We start from the raw sequence: 15,793 nt of genomic DNA, 5'->3' as shown, positions 1-15,793 counted from the left end.
ACACAACAGAGCAGTGCCAGGCACCTCCAGCCAGGCTTCTCTGGCCCCATGTACACACAGTCTCCACTCTGCCTTCGTCAGCTGCACTGAAGGTGACTGCTGTGCAACCAGCCCTGCCTGCTGGATCCAGAACTAGAGCAGCCTCCCTGCGGTGTGCTCAGCGCCTGCCCAGGCACGGCCAGATGGGAGCCTTGGCCATGGCACCAGAAGGGCTGCGGTTCCACCTCTGCCCCCGGTAACTGTCCCACTTATCTCCGTAATCAGTGAGAACTGCCCTTCCTCAGGCTGCCAGTCTCCTGGCACCTGCAGCAGAGCGTTATGAGCCCTGCTTCATGAGTGCTTGAACGGCCCCAGTGCAGGGCCCGCCAATAGCTGGCTTTCCTCCCCCCACAGCAGGCGTCACATAGGGGGTGCCCACTCACTTCACTGATTTTTCTCCTTTGCAGAACCAGCCGACACCAGTGTTGGCCTCGCAGGAGAGAAGTGGAAATCCAGCTCCACGCAGGCAGCAAGCATATGTGGCTCCCCTCCCATCAGCTATTTCTCAGGCTCCCTACACATTCCAGCATGGCAGCCCAGCTCATCCCCACCTGGCAGCAGCTACAGCGAGCACACATCTTCCCAGCCAGCCCCACATGTACACCTATGCTCCGAGCACCGCTACAACACTGGGCTCCACAAATTCTCTCGCTCATCTCTTCTCCCCTCAGGGCTCTTCCAGGCACACCACCTATGCTGCCCACCCTAGCACACTTGTCCACCAGGTACCAGTGAGTGTTGGGCCCAGCTTGCTGACTTCTGCAAATGTCCCACCTGCCCAGTACCAACATCAGTTTGCTACTCAGTCCTATATTGGTGCTTCCCGAGGATCTGCTATTTATGCTGGATACCCGCTGAGCCCAACGAAGATCAACCAGTACTCATACTTGTAGTTCGGGGGCTGCCCTTGATGGGTAGGGTTTGCAGTAATTGCAGCCCACTTTGGGGAGAGCTGGGTTCTGCTACAGGCCTGGAGAGTCAAAGGAGGTTTTCAGGTGTTGACTCTACTCTCGTAGTCTCCTCTAAGTCTGGATGTACCATGTTTGACAATGTCTCTGCTTGGGGAATTCAGTCGCTAACTGGGCAGCATCTGTTGGTACCAGTACAAGCGTCATTGATTAAGATTTTAAACTTTTACTTAATTTTTATAGATGCTTTTAAAAAGGTCACAGTCCAATTAATTTAAAGCTATTCTGATGTTATGGTAATTGGAGGAGAAAAGACAAATGACAAAGACTTTAAAGACAAATGCTGATTTTTTTAACTCATAATTTAAACAGATTAGCAGATTATATTTTAGCAGCTTGCACAAATCCGAATTGCCACTAAAAATATAATGCACATTTATTTCAGTAAGTTGCTAGAGCAGATTTCAAACTTCAACTTAATATTTTAAAGTTTGTTCTATAATTCATTTTCTCACTAGTAGATTACTGTTTCTGCAAAAGCAATTACATCTCTATTTGTCACTGTCAACATTTTTTGTTTACTTTCCTGCTTTGTTTAAGGGTATGATAGAGGCAGCTATCTTGTACTAGCAACCTAATATTCAGAAATCCATTTAAACCATGAAATCTTCATTTTATTGTCTTGTAAAGTCTGAATAGCCATAATGCAGCTGGATTTTTATCATTGCAGAAGCTATTAAATTAAGTTTTTCAGTTATATGCAAAATCTCCCTGTATAACAAAATGACTGCTTTGCCAAAATGCTGTATTCTTCTGCTGAAAATTGATTAGTGCTGCGTTGCTCTTTTGAGTTTGGTTTCTTTGGAGTATTAGACACTGGCCCTACAATGGAGCTGGATTCCTTTCACAGCAGCACAGGGCTTTTCTTTATTTTATTTTCTTTATCTTTTTCCTTGCATGATTTATTTAGGAGGGAGCTGAACAATCTGAAATACAGTGAAATAATGACATGTACAGCTTTTTATACTCCGGTGAGCCTCTCCTCCTGGGTATGCTAGCGACCAGCTTTAAAGCGCTCTTATTAAGACTTGCATACAGTAAGTGCATGTAGGAATTGGGGGTGGGGGGAGGGAATCCAGATTTTAAAATTTATTACTGAATTTAAAACTATTTTAGAAGTTTTGTAATGGTGGTGTTTTAATATTTTACATAAAATGAAATATGTACATATTGATTAGAGGGAAAAAATATAACAAGCAAAACTTCCTGCTAACCCCAAATGTTCTGTCTTTGTAATCAAAATGTGTAGTGATTATACTTGAACTCTGTACTTAGTGTTTGTCTAAATCTTAAACGTTCCTGGGGATGAAATTGATGTATCCTTTGTATTTAAACCAAAATGATACGTCAGAATGTATGTGAATTAATGCAATCATTAGAGCTCATCACTGTAGCACTGAGAGAGAGAAAGTAGAACCTCATGAGAGAAAAGGATACCTTCTGATTTGTTTTGCACAGGTATGTGTGATGAAGAGTTGTTTGATGTGTCCCCTTATTGTAGTGCCTTAAATGATGTAGTGTGAATAGAGTTTACAGTGAGCTTGCCTTATGAGGGACCAGCAAGCCCCCATCGAATTGAAGCAATTCACTAAGCTTATCATAGCAAGAATAGCAGGATGTTGCATAGATGCATTGTTCTCAGTTTTAATGCTAACATAAAAGGCTACATTTTTGTTTGGAGTGAAGCGATGTTTCCTTAAGCTTTCCTTGAAATGGCACATATACTGTTAGATGTCTGTCGGTGCATTTCGAATAGGGTAGTGCTGGGAATGCATTGGAATATTTAGTCTGATATTGCAGAAGTGATGAAGTATGTTTAATCACTTTATTAGATTAGAGTGTGACGTTACCTTCCCCTGTGTTACTAGCAGACGTTTCTTGTAAGATATTGCTAGCTTGGTGACAGAATATTTATACCAAAGAGAGCCTGCTGTAAAGCACATAACATAATACCATTAAAAAAATTTATATTTCACCTGCTAATGTGGAACTGTTGGGAAGGTTTATTAGCTATAGCACTAGTGTTATGAGGAATACTCCATTTGGGTAACCCACGTGGTTTTGAAACTACACTTTGTTTCCTTGGGCCTGTCGAACTAGGAATTATTGCGTGACTTTCGGTACCGAGATAAGCATCTTGGCCCAGTGGATAACGAACTGGCTTGAGTAGCGGTTTACTGCAGCAATAAGAGGTTTTTGCAGCCTTGACACCAGTTCTGTCCAAGTTGAAAATAGTCTAGTTCTACGACTGGTGCATGACATGACAGTGTCCAGAGGGGCAGAAATTCAGTTCTGAAGTTCCACATTACTGGGATAGGAAGGTCTAGGCTGGTCTGAAATTGATCAGCTGTAAGAGGTTTGGTGTCGCTTTCATAGTAAGGACTTTGGAACTAGATGGGAGCAATTAGCAACATCACTAACCAGAAGTGATCACCTAGTGTACTTTCCATCACAGCACTCCTCAAAATGTGGGGATAACTGAGCAATCCCTACACTTCCCATCACTGGTGGTGCCGATGCTCTGTGTTGCTGTAACATTGTCCAACTGTTTCTCACTTAGTGCCAATCACTTCCTTATTTTGTCCACATTGTGGCTTGTGTTTAGTACTTCCCCTCGAGACAGATACCTCTTGGATACAGAGTTGTGCCTTTCCTTCACAAGGCAAACAAACTCCACCATCCGCATTACATGAAAACTTTTCACCCAATTTCAGAGAGTAAAGTGTTTCCTGGCAAGTTCTTAAGAAGAGAACAATAACCAAAGCCTCTAACAAAATGAACTAATCAACTGGGGAAAAGCCTTTGTTTAAAAAGAAACTAAGCAAACCAGCACCTCTTACATAGTTTAAACAAAAAAAAAACTGCCAAATTTATCTACTAAGAACATTCTCATCTCCTCCACTGATTCAGACATCCCTCAGCACTGGAAAAAGGAGGATCAGATGGGACCTGCATAAACGAGATGTCACATACTAACAGCTAGGGTACATCCAACTTAAATTATGATACGCACCATTTAAAACCCCCACAGGGCAAGATTCTGATCTCATCGCTGGATTTACAGTGGTGTAACATCAAAATGTGGCCCACAGTGTGTGTTGCCCCATCAAGTGTACACTAAAGAGTCAATTCTGAGGAGGTGCAGCCTTTATCCCAGTGCATTCCAGCCCATGCGGCCCCAGTGAAGCATTAACAACTGTCACAGCTGGTTTGCATAGTGTGTAACCAGACATGCTATTTATGAACATACATTTGTCCTTTCCTTAAACTATGAGCAATTAGCTGGAATTTGGGATTCACCTTTTGAATTCTAGATAACTCCTCCCATCTAGATTCATTCTTGTGATTCATAAGCTGTGTTTAATGTGAGTTGTTCCTTTTCTCTGACTTGCATTCACAGCTGTGATACCCTACTGCAGAAGTAACTTCAGAGCTTTTCTGCTTAGCACCTAGTTGACTGATGCAGTAATTTACCTCTGATTCAGCAATTTTTTTTTTTTAAAGTATGTGGAACTAAATTGCTTCTAAATGACAGGATTGGCACAGCCCTGCTTTCTCTTTTATTTAAACTTATGAATGGTGCCGCATGTCTACATGGTTGTTTGTTCGTTGCTAAACTTTATTATAATGTGTGATTTCAGATTCAGCTTGAAATATATCTATCTCACTACATGTAGCAGTACATTATATGTAATGTTAGTATTTCTGCTTGAATCCTTGATATTGCAATGGAATTCCTACTTTATTAAATGTATTTGATATGCTAGTTACTGTGTGAAATTTAACTTTCTTTTATGGTTGTGCTCTTCCTTTTTAAAGCCGCTAGATACAGGTAGTTTCTGACATTTACTGATCTATGTTTGTATTGCCGATGTACGTAGGGGGTATGTAAAAATCATTTTAACAAAAGAAATATAGATATTTAAAAATTTAATACTAACTATATGGGAAAAGGGTCCATTGTGAAAACACAGTTTATCTTTGGATTCAGTGTTTGTCTTTGGTTTTACAAAGTAGCTTGTATTTTAAGTATTTTCTACATAATATGGTAAAAAATGTAGAACAATTGCAATGCATCAATAAAAGGGTTAATTTTCTGTTCTCTATTCACTTGGCCGTTTCTGAGACTATCTAGGATAAATGCAGAGCCCTGCCCCTTTTCAGACAGCTGTAGCTGCCAGCTGCACCCTCTATCTGACCAAGCAAGGCTCATTGCTCAGTTCTGTGTTCTACATGTCCAGCAGTGAGCAGCAAAACACCCTCGCTAGTAAGCACAGCTGGGGCCTCTCCCAAACTGCTTACAGGATTAGATGTTAAAAAACGAGCTCTTGCTAGCTCAGAGCTGATGGTATGGGTCCAAGCCCAGGGTGTTGTGTAACTCTTGGGAAGTGCTCTGGTATCCTTGGCCAAAATTTTCACAGCTAGGATGGTGTGCTAGGATGCCAGTTGGGTGGCTGGCTGGCTGCATCCCAGTCATGCTACATATGTAACTATGTGTGAAGGCTTTGGGCTCCCTTGGCATGGAGGCGCCTTGGGCTTGATTTTCAGAGTTCCTGAGCAGCTGCACTTCCAGCTGCAGTCCATGGGAGCTGCAGGCACTTGGCACCTCTGAAAAATCTAGCACTCTGAGTATGAGTGAACAGCCACATGAGAAGGGAGAAGCCAGCATTTCCCTTGAGCTGTGACATTCTGGTTGCTGCTGCCATGGACCACAGCAGTGATTAACCTGATATCCTGCAAGCTCACTGAAGTCAATGGTGCTGCTTTGGTGGCATAGCCCACAATAAGCTGAAGTCACTCGGAAAGCCTTTATTTTAAACCAAGAAGAGGATTCCTTAGTAGGTCTGTGTAACAAAGCCCCTGGTGGGTCATCTGAGGACTAAACCCAGGACCTCTTGATGTAGACAGCTGAGTGCTCCCCAGAGAGCTGCCTGCATAGTGCAGCAAAGAGGAGAGACTGAGGAATAAATCATCAGAGAGCACATGACAAGACTCCACTTTGATTATTGGGCTTCCAAGGTGAGTATTTTGGGGACATCATTCTGCTATTGCAAAAGCTTTTAAAGGAACAGCTGTTTTCAAATTGTTCAATAGAACAGTGGCAATTATGAAACATACCTCCCTTCTCATCCCCCAAGTCCTCTGGCTGTTCCTACCACCTTGATCCTGGCTTTTCCCAGAGGAGCAAAGTGTGCACACTCATGTTAGTCCACATTTTACCATGTAATTTGCAGCCTGACTGGGGTAATAACCGTTCTGGGCAGGTTGTGTGTTTTATAAGTGCCTCACATGGTCTCTCACTGACCTGTCTGTCCATCATTCACACAGGGTTACATTTTCATATTCTGTTTGCTCTGAGGAATATTTTCTAGTTAGAATCATAGAAATGTTGGGCTGGAAGGGCCCTTGAGTGGTTATCACATCATCCAGCTCCTGCACTGTGGCAGCAGCAAGTCAGAGAGAGAGAGACGCGCACGCACACACCCTGGACAGGTGTTTGTCCAACCTGTTCTTAAACACCCCCAATGACGGTGATTCGACAGCTTCCCTTAGGAACTTATTCCTGTGCTTAACCACCCGTGCAGTTAGAAGTATTTCCTAATATCGAACCTAAATCTTCCTTGCTGCAGATTAAGCCTATTACTACTTCTCCCATCTTCAGTGATATGGAGAACAATTGATCACCGTTCTCTTTATTATAGCCCTTAACATATTTGAAGACTTATCAGACTTCTTTTCTGAAGACTAAACATACCCAGGTTTTTAGCCTTTCCTCATAGGTCAGGTTTTTAAACTTTATCACTTTTTTTTTGCTCTCCTCTGGACTCTCCCAGTTTGTCCACATCTTTCTTAAAGCATGGCATCCAGTCCTCCAGCTAAGGCCCCACAAGAATGAGTGGAGACGGACAATTAACTCCCATGTCTTATATGTGACACTCCTGTTAACACACCCCAGAATATTAGCCTTTTACACAACTACATCACCTTGACTACTCATATTTGTGATCCACTCTAACCCCCAGAGCTGTACCACCTAGCCAGTTATTCCCCATTTTGTAGTTAGGAAGGAAAACTCAAATGCATAAGTGAAGTACTTTGCACTTGTCTCTATTGAAGTCAGACCAATTCTCTGATTTGTCAGGATCATTTTGAATTCTAATCCTGTCCTCCAGAGTGCTTGTAACCCCTCTTGACTTGGTGTCATCTGCAAATTTTATAAGCACTCTCTCCATTCCATCATTCACGTCATAATGAAAATATTGAATAGTGGGAGACCCAGTACTGACCCCTGCCAGACCCCGCTCGCTATGCTGTCCCATTGATAACTACTCTGGCTTTTCAACCAGTTGTGCACCCACCTTATAGACATTTCATCTAGATCACATTTCCCTAGTTTGCCTATCAGGATATATCACAACTGCTGCTTTCCCCCCATCCACTACGCCAGGAACCCTGTCAAAGCAGGAAATTGGGTTGGTTGGTTCTTGACAAATCCCTGCTGACTGTTCCTTATAACCCCCATTATCCTCCAGTTGCTGACAAACCGATTGTTTAATCATTTGTTCCAGTAGCTTTCTGGGTATCAAAGTTTGGCTGTCTGGGCTATAATTCCCTGGTTGTCTTTGTTCTCCTTTTTAAAGATAGTGCTATGTTTGCCCTTAGCCAGTCCTCTGGAACCTTACTTGTCCTCCAGGAGTTCTTGAAGGTATTTACTAGATAATGAAAGGTGATCTGTGTGCATTCATGAATACACAGAGTGTGGGTACAAAAATTAGAAACAGCAGCAAGCTCCTTAGTGACTAGCTAGGCTCCCTCTTCGGGAGAGCCCCCATATCCTCCCTGCACGGACTTCTCTGCAGAGAAACAAGTGAAGAGTTGAACCCTGCACTATGTCCAACAATTCAAACATCTCAGTCTCCAGGGCCGTGCACCTTGTGCCATCGTTTACACAGTCCCAAGTGAGTGGCATTTGGCTGTAAAATATCCAGTCGGCTTGTTGCATGCCCACGTTGCCCAGGAGTGAGGCACTGGACTCAGAATCCAGCCCAAAGAAGGGGGAGAGCAAATCCTAGATTCAGGCACCCTCTTGCTACAAATGTTTTGCCCTGGACGTTTCAAAATACGGCTGACTGTAGGCCTCCACACATTCTGGAGTCTGATTTGTGTCTTGGGTGAGGCTCTGGGTAGAGACACTAGATGGTGCTATAAACCTTTGGATACAGAGCGAGCTAAGAGCCCAAGCTGCAGAAAATGGGGCTGTATTGTTGACACAGATGAGACCCGGGTCTAATTCCAGTGCTTTAAATAGAAGCAGAGCCCTGGGAAGACATGGATTTTCTGCACTGGGTGAGCTTGCCACTGCACCTGGGGTCTGTTAACCGGAGGCAGCTTTATGTTACAAACCTTATTATAATCATCCCCCTCCCCACCCCATACAGGGTTTTTGATAGGGAGTAAAAACAAACTAATGGATGCAAAGGACACCAGAGTGGTTGTGCAACACCACAGGGCTACTTCTGTCACCCTGGCCAATCCTAGTACAGCCCAGAGCGTGTCTCAGGTGTGACTTTTCCATCCCACCCCTGCCTGGACAGGGGATCACACTCCAGAGGGAGAGACAGTACTTTCCATTACAGCAGCTCTCCTGGTGTCCACATGTAGACAGCATGGACCTTAAGGCCTTCAGGGCAGGGATGGTAAGAAGCAGATGGGTGGGGGAGAAGCCAGGATGCCACTGTAAGCAGAGTTGAGTAAAATCTTTTTGGTGGACAGTAAATTCACCCAAAAAATCCATTTTTGGGAGCACTGAAACTGTGGCACTTGGGTCAAATTCAGGGATTAGTTTAAGCTAGAACCCTGCCCTGAGCCCAGTGTGGAAATGGCCATGCAGTTTGTGGGTCCCCAATGGCTGGGTTTGTTTTTCATTTCAATGAGAAGAAAGGTCAAGGCTGGTTTGAAATTAACCAATTTTTTTTCCTCTTTGGTCACCAAACCAAACAATTGGTGCCTCAGTTCCAGCTGCCAGTGGGCAGATGTGGGTCCGACGGTTGCTTGGCCGGAGAGGGCAGCGATCAGTTCAGCGACAGCATGAGCAGCAAGCCAAGCGGGGTGCTGCAGGCTGGTGCAGTTGGCAGAGCAGGGAAGTGGGGTGGTCAGCCTGGCTTTGACTCCAACAGAACGGCTAAAGGCCAAGGTTGTGCACCAGAGGAGCTTAGCTTCTCTTGTCTTGCAGTGCAATGGGGCCAGGACAGGCATGTGGCTGTGTCCTGGGGCTGGGTGTCTGCTCACTCTGTGTCACAGGCTGCATGGGGCCCAGCAGCATGGCTGCACATAGATTAATCAGCCAGGGGCACCTTGCCACAGCAATGCCCTAAGCTCTGTTTTTCTCTGTGAATCTCACCCTACCCCAGCCCCGCTCCTCTTCCCTCAGCTATGGAGTACAGCACACAGCGTCCTCATGCTCTTCATTCACTAGTTGTGCTCAGACAGGCCCCGGTGGGACTCCTGGCCCCTTCGTGGCCCATGCTAAGGCCACTGGGCACTGAGTGTGGGGAAAGCCAGAAAGCTCCAAGGCTCCATCTGCCAGGTATCCCAGCGGGAGCAGAGCAGTGTGGGGCTGAGTCCTAGAGCTCTGCAGAAGGCTCCCACCATTTGTTCTTTGCCAAGTGCCAATATTATAATTACTGTCAATAGCCCCTGGCTGTGACGGTAACCAGCACGCCCCGCCGGCGCAGTGTGTCTTGGGGAACCACCACACCCCATCCTAGCGCTGAGGCTTGGCTCTGGATCAGATACTCTTAGTGTTCCCCTTGGGCCAATGTTCAGTGTGCTGGCGGCAGGCTCAGGCTGGGATGTTGCAGAGATGGGGTTGCTGGCTGCGGTGCCCTGTGGCCGTCATCCCTGCGAAGCTGACACTCTGGTGCCAAGGGCTGGTCAGTAACAAGCCAGCTTTTCCCTGCAAGCAGCATCTTAGCAGGCCTGGTTCTGTTTCCTTTGGAGTAGGTCCTGCACAGCCCCCTGCCTGCCACTGACACACCTGGTTTTGCTTAACTCCCCTCAGAGCGCAGGGGCCAGGAATTCCAGTGACAGAGGTTAGCCCCTGAAAGGAAACATCCCACCCCTCCTGCAAAGACTATGCGAGTGTTTCATCCACCGCTAGCTGTTGTGGACCCTCTAGCTGTGCTGAGGGGCAGGGAGGGGGCTGGGGTCACAGCTTCACACAGAACACGGTCCCCAGCTTACAAGAGAAGTACCTGGCCCTGTGCCCAGCTCTGCTGCTGACCTGCTCTACAATCTTGGCCAAGTCACATCTCCGCTGCGTCCCTCGGTTTCCCCTCCCACCCTTTGTCTATCCAGACTTTGTCTATCCAGGAGTTAGTGACTCAGCCAAGGCCGCCCAGCAAGGCTCTGTGGTAAGGATTGCGCTCCATCTTAAGGCACACAGGTGTGGAACCAGGCACGCATGTGCCATGCCTAGACAGACTGAGCCCCATCCCAGCATAGCAAGGGGAGACCAACAAGAGCCCTGGGGAGATGGGAAGAGCTAAAATCAGCAGCTAACCTGCACGTTGCATAAACTAAGCAATGACTGTAACTTGGGCTGAGCCCTCTGGAGCCTGCCTCCCACCCTCCTGAGAAGCCAGACAGCACCAATGCTTGGGAAAACCAAATGGGACAGGGGTGTAGTCTTTTGTTTCTATCCCTGGTTCCCAGACCACGAAGGGGTTAAGGCGCTTGGAGCTGTTTTCCTTTGGCACCAAGCAGCCCCTCTTCTGAGCCATCTGGATTTAATAAAGGCCAGCGAATGAAGCAGCGTTCCGCCCCCAGGAACCGTCCAAACATTCCAAAGCCGTGAGCTGGAGCCCATCTCCGAGCGTGGCACTGAGCGCACCGGCTCTCATCCACCCTGCTAGGCAGAGCAGCGCTGCCTTCCCAGGCCAGCCATGGCCCCAAGGCTCGGCCTCCTCCTTGCCCTGCTCCTGGCGGGGGCCATCAGTGCTCAGCAGCAGCAGTTCATGGAGTACATGGAGAGGAGATTTGGCGCCTTGGAGGTAAGCGCAAGTCTCTGCATCTCCCCTCCTTGCTGTAGGGGAGCAGGGCCAGGCCTGGCTCAGGCATTTCCCCAACCTGCCGCGTTCGCAGCGTGGTTCTCTGCTCAGTCAATGCTGTTTTACCTGAGCTTAAAGCAAAGCTAACACTGGCTGTGGGGGGAGGCTGGGTGAAAGGGCCCCATCCCACGGTGCTGTGAGCAAAGAGGAGGCGGGTGGGAGAGAGGAGCCGGAAGGACACGTGCTGAGTGTGCAGGCGCCAAGGGCTGAGATGAGTGTAGGAGCAGGAGCCACGTGTGTGGGTGGCTGGCTAGGGGACTGCAGGAGAGCTGGGGCCAGAGGGTGTCTCCAAACTGCCCTCCAGCCATTACTGTTCAGAGCAGGATGGGGGCTGTTGTTCCAGGGTGTCGTGGACAGGGCTGAGGGTAACGCAAAGCCAGGCACGCACCATCAGGCATGCGAGCAGTGCTGCCAGTCACTGCATGACCCATGAGAATGGCAGTCACAGGCCCAGACGGCCAGGGTAAGGGAGAGGGCTGCCCCCTGTACACTCTGCACTAGCCCCCTCCAGGCAATAGGGGCTCCAGCACCTCGCCCTTCCACCCCCCAGGAAAGGATCTCCCAGTGGCATGATCAGAGCAGCCGCTACTCCACCGAGCTACGCGAATTCAAGAACCAGGTGATCACAATGCTGGAGAACATGGAGAAGGAGCAGGACAGGCTGCGCACAGAGGTGGAGAATACGGCAGTGCGGGTGGACCGGCTGGAGCGCGAGGTGGACTACCTAGAGACGCAGAACCCCGCTCCTCCCTGTGTGGAGGTGGATGAGAAGCTGATGGAGAACCAGGTCTCCACAGCCAAGAAGAGGAAGAACGAGAAGTATGATAAGCTGACAGGTGAGGGCAGGCGTCTCCCCCAGCCAGCAACATGCCCCTCAGGCGGTGCCTAGACGCTCCCACAGGGAGCTGCTGAGGAGTGTTTGTGTAGGTACAGAGCCACTGGCTGGAGTACTGTCCTGCCCACCCCTCCCCAGGCAAAATTTTCCCCCGGACGGGTCTGTTGGCCCACTGGCTCTGTGGATAGTCCCTGGGCTGAGATCTGTGTGCAGGTCGGACTCTGCTGTGTGTCACATCATGTCTCGGTGCCTCAGCTCCCCATCTGCGCAATGAGGTCACTAGACCCCCTGTAGACTGTCCACATGCGGGGCAGGGGTTGTCTCCTAGGATCCACACTGCCTAGCACAATGGGGTCTTGAGCTCAGCTGTCACTGAATGCAAGATTAGCCTAAGCCTGCTCCATGCTCTCCTTGTGCTCTCCATTGACTCCTGCCACGTGCTAGTGAGGGGCTCGCCCAGTCCTGCGGCCAGTTCTGCGGCAGCTCCCTTCATCTCCTGACACACTCATGCTCCATGGTCTTCCCCTGCCCTCCATCCCTGGGCATGCAGCACTCTAGGGACCATGGAGCTGCCCTGCCCCCAGGAGTCCTGCACTGCTGCATGCAGGGACTGAAAGGGATCTATAGAGATTTACAACGTGAGTCCAAACAGTTCCCTGAGCATCAGAATTGAGGTGCCTGCCAGAGCAGGGAAAGCACACCCAGCTGCCCGAACAAATCAGTGCCTGCTTCCCGGCAGCACTGGAATGGCTAAAGGGATGGGGAAGTTTGGTTCAGGCTCCTTCATAAACAAAGAGGCTTGGGCCACAGTTTTCAAAAATGGTCTGTTTTGATGCTTTGCTTGAGCCTCTTGGAGATTGCTGGTAGCATAGCTCTTGGGAGGCAGGCCGGGTGCTGAGTCCCTGGCAAAGCCAGCCCCAGGGGGAGCAGCAGGCTGAGCACTTCAGACAATTTGGCCTAGTTAGGGACCTACGAAGTGGCCAATGCTGCTTGGTGACTCCAGCCAGGCTCCAAATACAAGGCAGGAAAAAACAGCAGGTTTGACTCTGGAAGTTGTGGCCATAGTAAGGTCGCTGCTGTCCCTCAGGATCCAGCAGCTTGGCGCAGATCTGCCTGAGGTAGACAGCTCGAGGGATTCAGTACATTAGCCACAGGGCCCTACCTGCTGAGTTCCCTCCCTTGGTTCTCATGGCCTGGGGGAAGCTGGGAAACCAACTTCCAGAGGCAAATCCAGAGTCTGGGAAATGCAGGAAAACCTTCCTGTTTGACAAACACCTTTTTCCCTCACACCTGAGACCCCCTAAAACCAAGCCCTCCCCGATCCTGAGCGGAGCGCTACCCCCAAGCAGAGAAAGAGCCAGGAGCTCCAGGGAGACCACTGCACAACTGCTGTGGATTTTCTGTGGAAGGTGCCCACATACAACTGTGCTAGGCAAAAGTACCAAACCCTGAGGCAGCAAGCTAGGAAATGAAGAGTAATTTGTATTTGCAGGGCTCAGGTCAGGGGCTGACCTCAGTGCACCTGTAGGTGTCACTGAGGAGGACTCAGATTTCCTGCCATAAGGACTCAGAAGTAAAGCCTCCCTAAATATTCTCTGCTAAAGACCCCCCTTTCTTCTCCCAAGTGCTTCTCCCTCTGGGGGGGTCCCCAGCCCCTGTGAAGGCACTTGGGGCTCTGGCTGGCTGCTGGGGGCTGGTTCTCACGGGCTCTCCTGCCCCCTCACAGATTGCAGTGACACCATCTCCCAGGTGAAAGCCATGAAGATCCTGAAGAAATTTGGCAGCAGTGCTGGGCTGTGGACCAAGGACCCCGTGGGGAGCTCGGAGAAGATCTATGTCTTTGATGGCTCCAGCAATGATACGGTCTATGTGTTCCCCAGGATGAGGGAGTTTACGCTGTTTTCTGCCACGCGGAAGGCAGCCCGCATCAAGCTGCCCTACCCCTGGGTGGGCACCGGGCACCTGGTGTATGGAGGGCATCTCTACTACATCCGGCAGCAGGGCACCTTCCAGGTCATCAAGTTCAGCTTGGCCAATAAGACCATTGTGGACAGTTCCGTGTTCCCAGTCGAGGAGCAGGTACCTGTCTTTGGTCTCTCCGCCTTCAACTACATCGACATAGCAGCTGATGAGGAAGGGCTATGGGCCATCTATGCCACCAGGGAGAATGAGAAGAACATCTGCCTGGCCAAGCTGGACCCTGTCTCCCTGGACACAGAGCAGATGTGGGATACGCCATGCCCCCGAGAGAACGCTGAGAGTGCCTTTGTCATCTGCGGGGCACTCTATGTGGTGTATAACACGAGGCTGCCCAGCCGCTCCCGCGTGCAGTGCGTCTTTGATGTCAGTGGCACCATGACACCTGAGGATGCTGCCTTGGTGTACTTCCCCAAGCGCTATGGGTCTCACTCCAGCATGAAGTACAACCCCAAGGAGCGGCAGATCTACGCCTGGGACGATGGCTACCAGATCATCTACAGGATGGAGATGAAGAAGAAACTGGAGATCTGAGAGGGACCGACCTGGCCTTGCACCTCGCTCTGCCACCCTGACTCACGCTGAGCGGTGCCTGGCCTGTGCAGTCCACAAGTGCCCAGCCTGCCTCAGGGTGGCAGAGAAAGCTCCTCAGAGCTAACGCAAGGGCCACACGCCCACCACGGCTCCTGTCTCTCCGTGACTGTGAATGGTGCTGCAGCTCCCCGGCCAGCCCTGCCTCTTGACTGACACTCCCCAGCTCACTGCAGCAGGGCCCTATGGCACCAGCCATGGGATCCCCTGGGCTGCTCACCGGGCAGTAAGGGGGCAGCCACAGGCCGGCAGCATGAGCTCCAGAGATATCGGGAGCCGTTACTTCGTTGAGCATCAACTCACAGCATCAGGAAGTTTGGGGTTATTTAACAGGGTCTAAAATAAAAAGCTTCAAGGAGCCGTCACCAGCAGGTGGGGTTGGCTGGAGCCCTCAGAGAGGGAGCTGTGTGTGGGGCCTCCCTGAGTGAAGCAGCTCCCGCTTGGCCTGCCGTGGTGCACTCCTAGTGCAGAAGGGCCTTTCTCTCTGTTGGGGGTGGCTTCAGCAGCCTGAACATCACGCTGAAGTTTTTCTGGAGCTCTCACAGCTATCAGTGATGTGTGACCTAGGGCGGTGCTTGCCATGCTCTGCCCCCGACTCCGTGTGAACAGCCACCTCCTGTTTGATTTTAGATAAATTCATCCAGCTACAGGCTGCTGACCTAGATCCACCTCGGTGTGCCTAAAGACTTTGCACTGAGCATGCTGTGGCTCGATTCCTGCTAAGATACTGTTGTGCCCCCTTGAAACACACGTCAACCTACTTTCTTCCCCTTTTGTATTGACTAGCTTGTCTCCCACCAACGCTGTCGCTGCACTTTGAGTACACTAATATCCACCCGCACATCCCCCACCCCCGAGAAAGGTTTTGTAATGGGAATGCGGTGCGGGGAATGCTGTTAGAGCCAAAGCACAAACCCCAGCTCCTCAGGATGAAGGCAGCCAAAGAAACTCTATGTAATAAAGGATTTTCCACTCTCTTATTCTTGCCCTGGTCTCTTCCCTCCCCACCCACCTGTGAGATTCCAGCCCACCCTGGCCTTGATCCATGACTGATCTTTAGCAAAGTTAATCGTTGCTCACACACATGGTGGGCTAAAGCAAAGGCCCAGACGTGTCAGGACATGCTGGCAGGGGGGATCTCTTGTGTGGCTGCACAGCTGGTCCAGAAATGGAGAATTAATTTATTCCTTCTGCAGCATGCTTGGCTCCTATAGCTGCTGGTGTGGAGCAGGTTACAAAGTGAGGCTGCCATGCATCCCAACACTGTCTTAGCT

At 49.4% G+C, this 15,793-nt stretch overlaps 2 protein-coding genes across 6 annotated transcripts in view; both read left to right on the top strand.

The window, feature by feature from the left end:
- The window catches only part of HIPK1 (homeodomain interacting protein kinase 1), a 40,446-nt gene extending 35,333 nt beyond the window's left edge, over positions 1-5,113 (top strand). For all 5 annotated transcript variants that reach the window (XM_048826338.2, XM_075121979.1, XM_075121978.1 and 2 more), the window contains one exon: positions 447-5,113. In XM_048826338.2, the coding sequence (XP_048682295.2) occupies positions 447-932 (486 nt within the window). In that variant the 3' untranslated portion in view covers positions 933-5,113. The remainder of the gene's footprint in view (positions 1-446) is intronic.
- Positions 5,114-10,841: 5,728 nt separating this feature from the next.
- On the top strand, positions 10,842-15,499 carry OLFML3 (olfactomedin like 3). The gene is made up of 3 exons (XM_048826929.2): positions 10,842-11,059; positions 11,667-11,952; positions 13,678-15,499. Exons 1-3 carry the CDS (start codon positions 10,952-10,954, stop codon positions 14,460-14,462), a joined length of 1,179 nt encoding a protein of 392 aa, XP_048682886.1. The 5' UTR covers positions 10,842-10,951; the 3' UTR covers positions 14,463-15,499.
- Positions 15,500-15,793: the final 294 nt, after the last annotated feature.

Source organism: Caretta caretta, chromosome 21, assembly GCF_965140235.1.
Source record: "Caretta caretta isolate rCarCar2 chromosome 21, rCarCar1.hap1, whole genome shotgun sequence".
Classification (NCBI taxonomy): domain Eukaryota; kingdom Metazoa; phylum Chordata; order Testudines; family Cheloniidae; genus Caretta; species Caretta caretta.
This window is presented reverse-complemented; position numbering and strand designations above follow the sequence as displayed.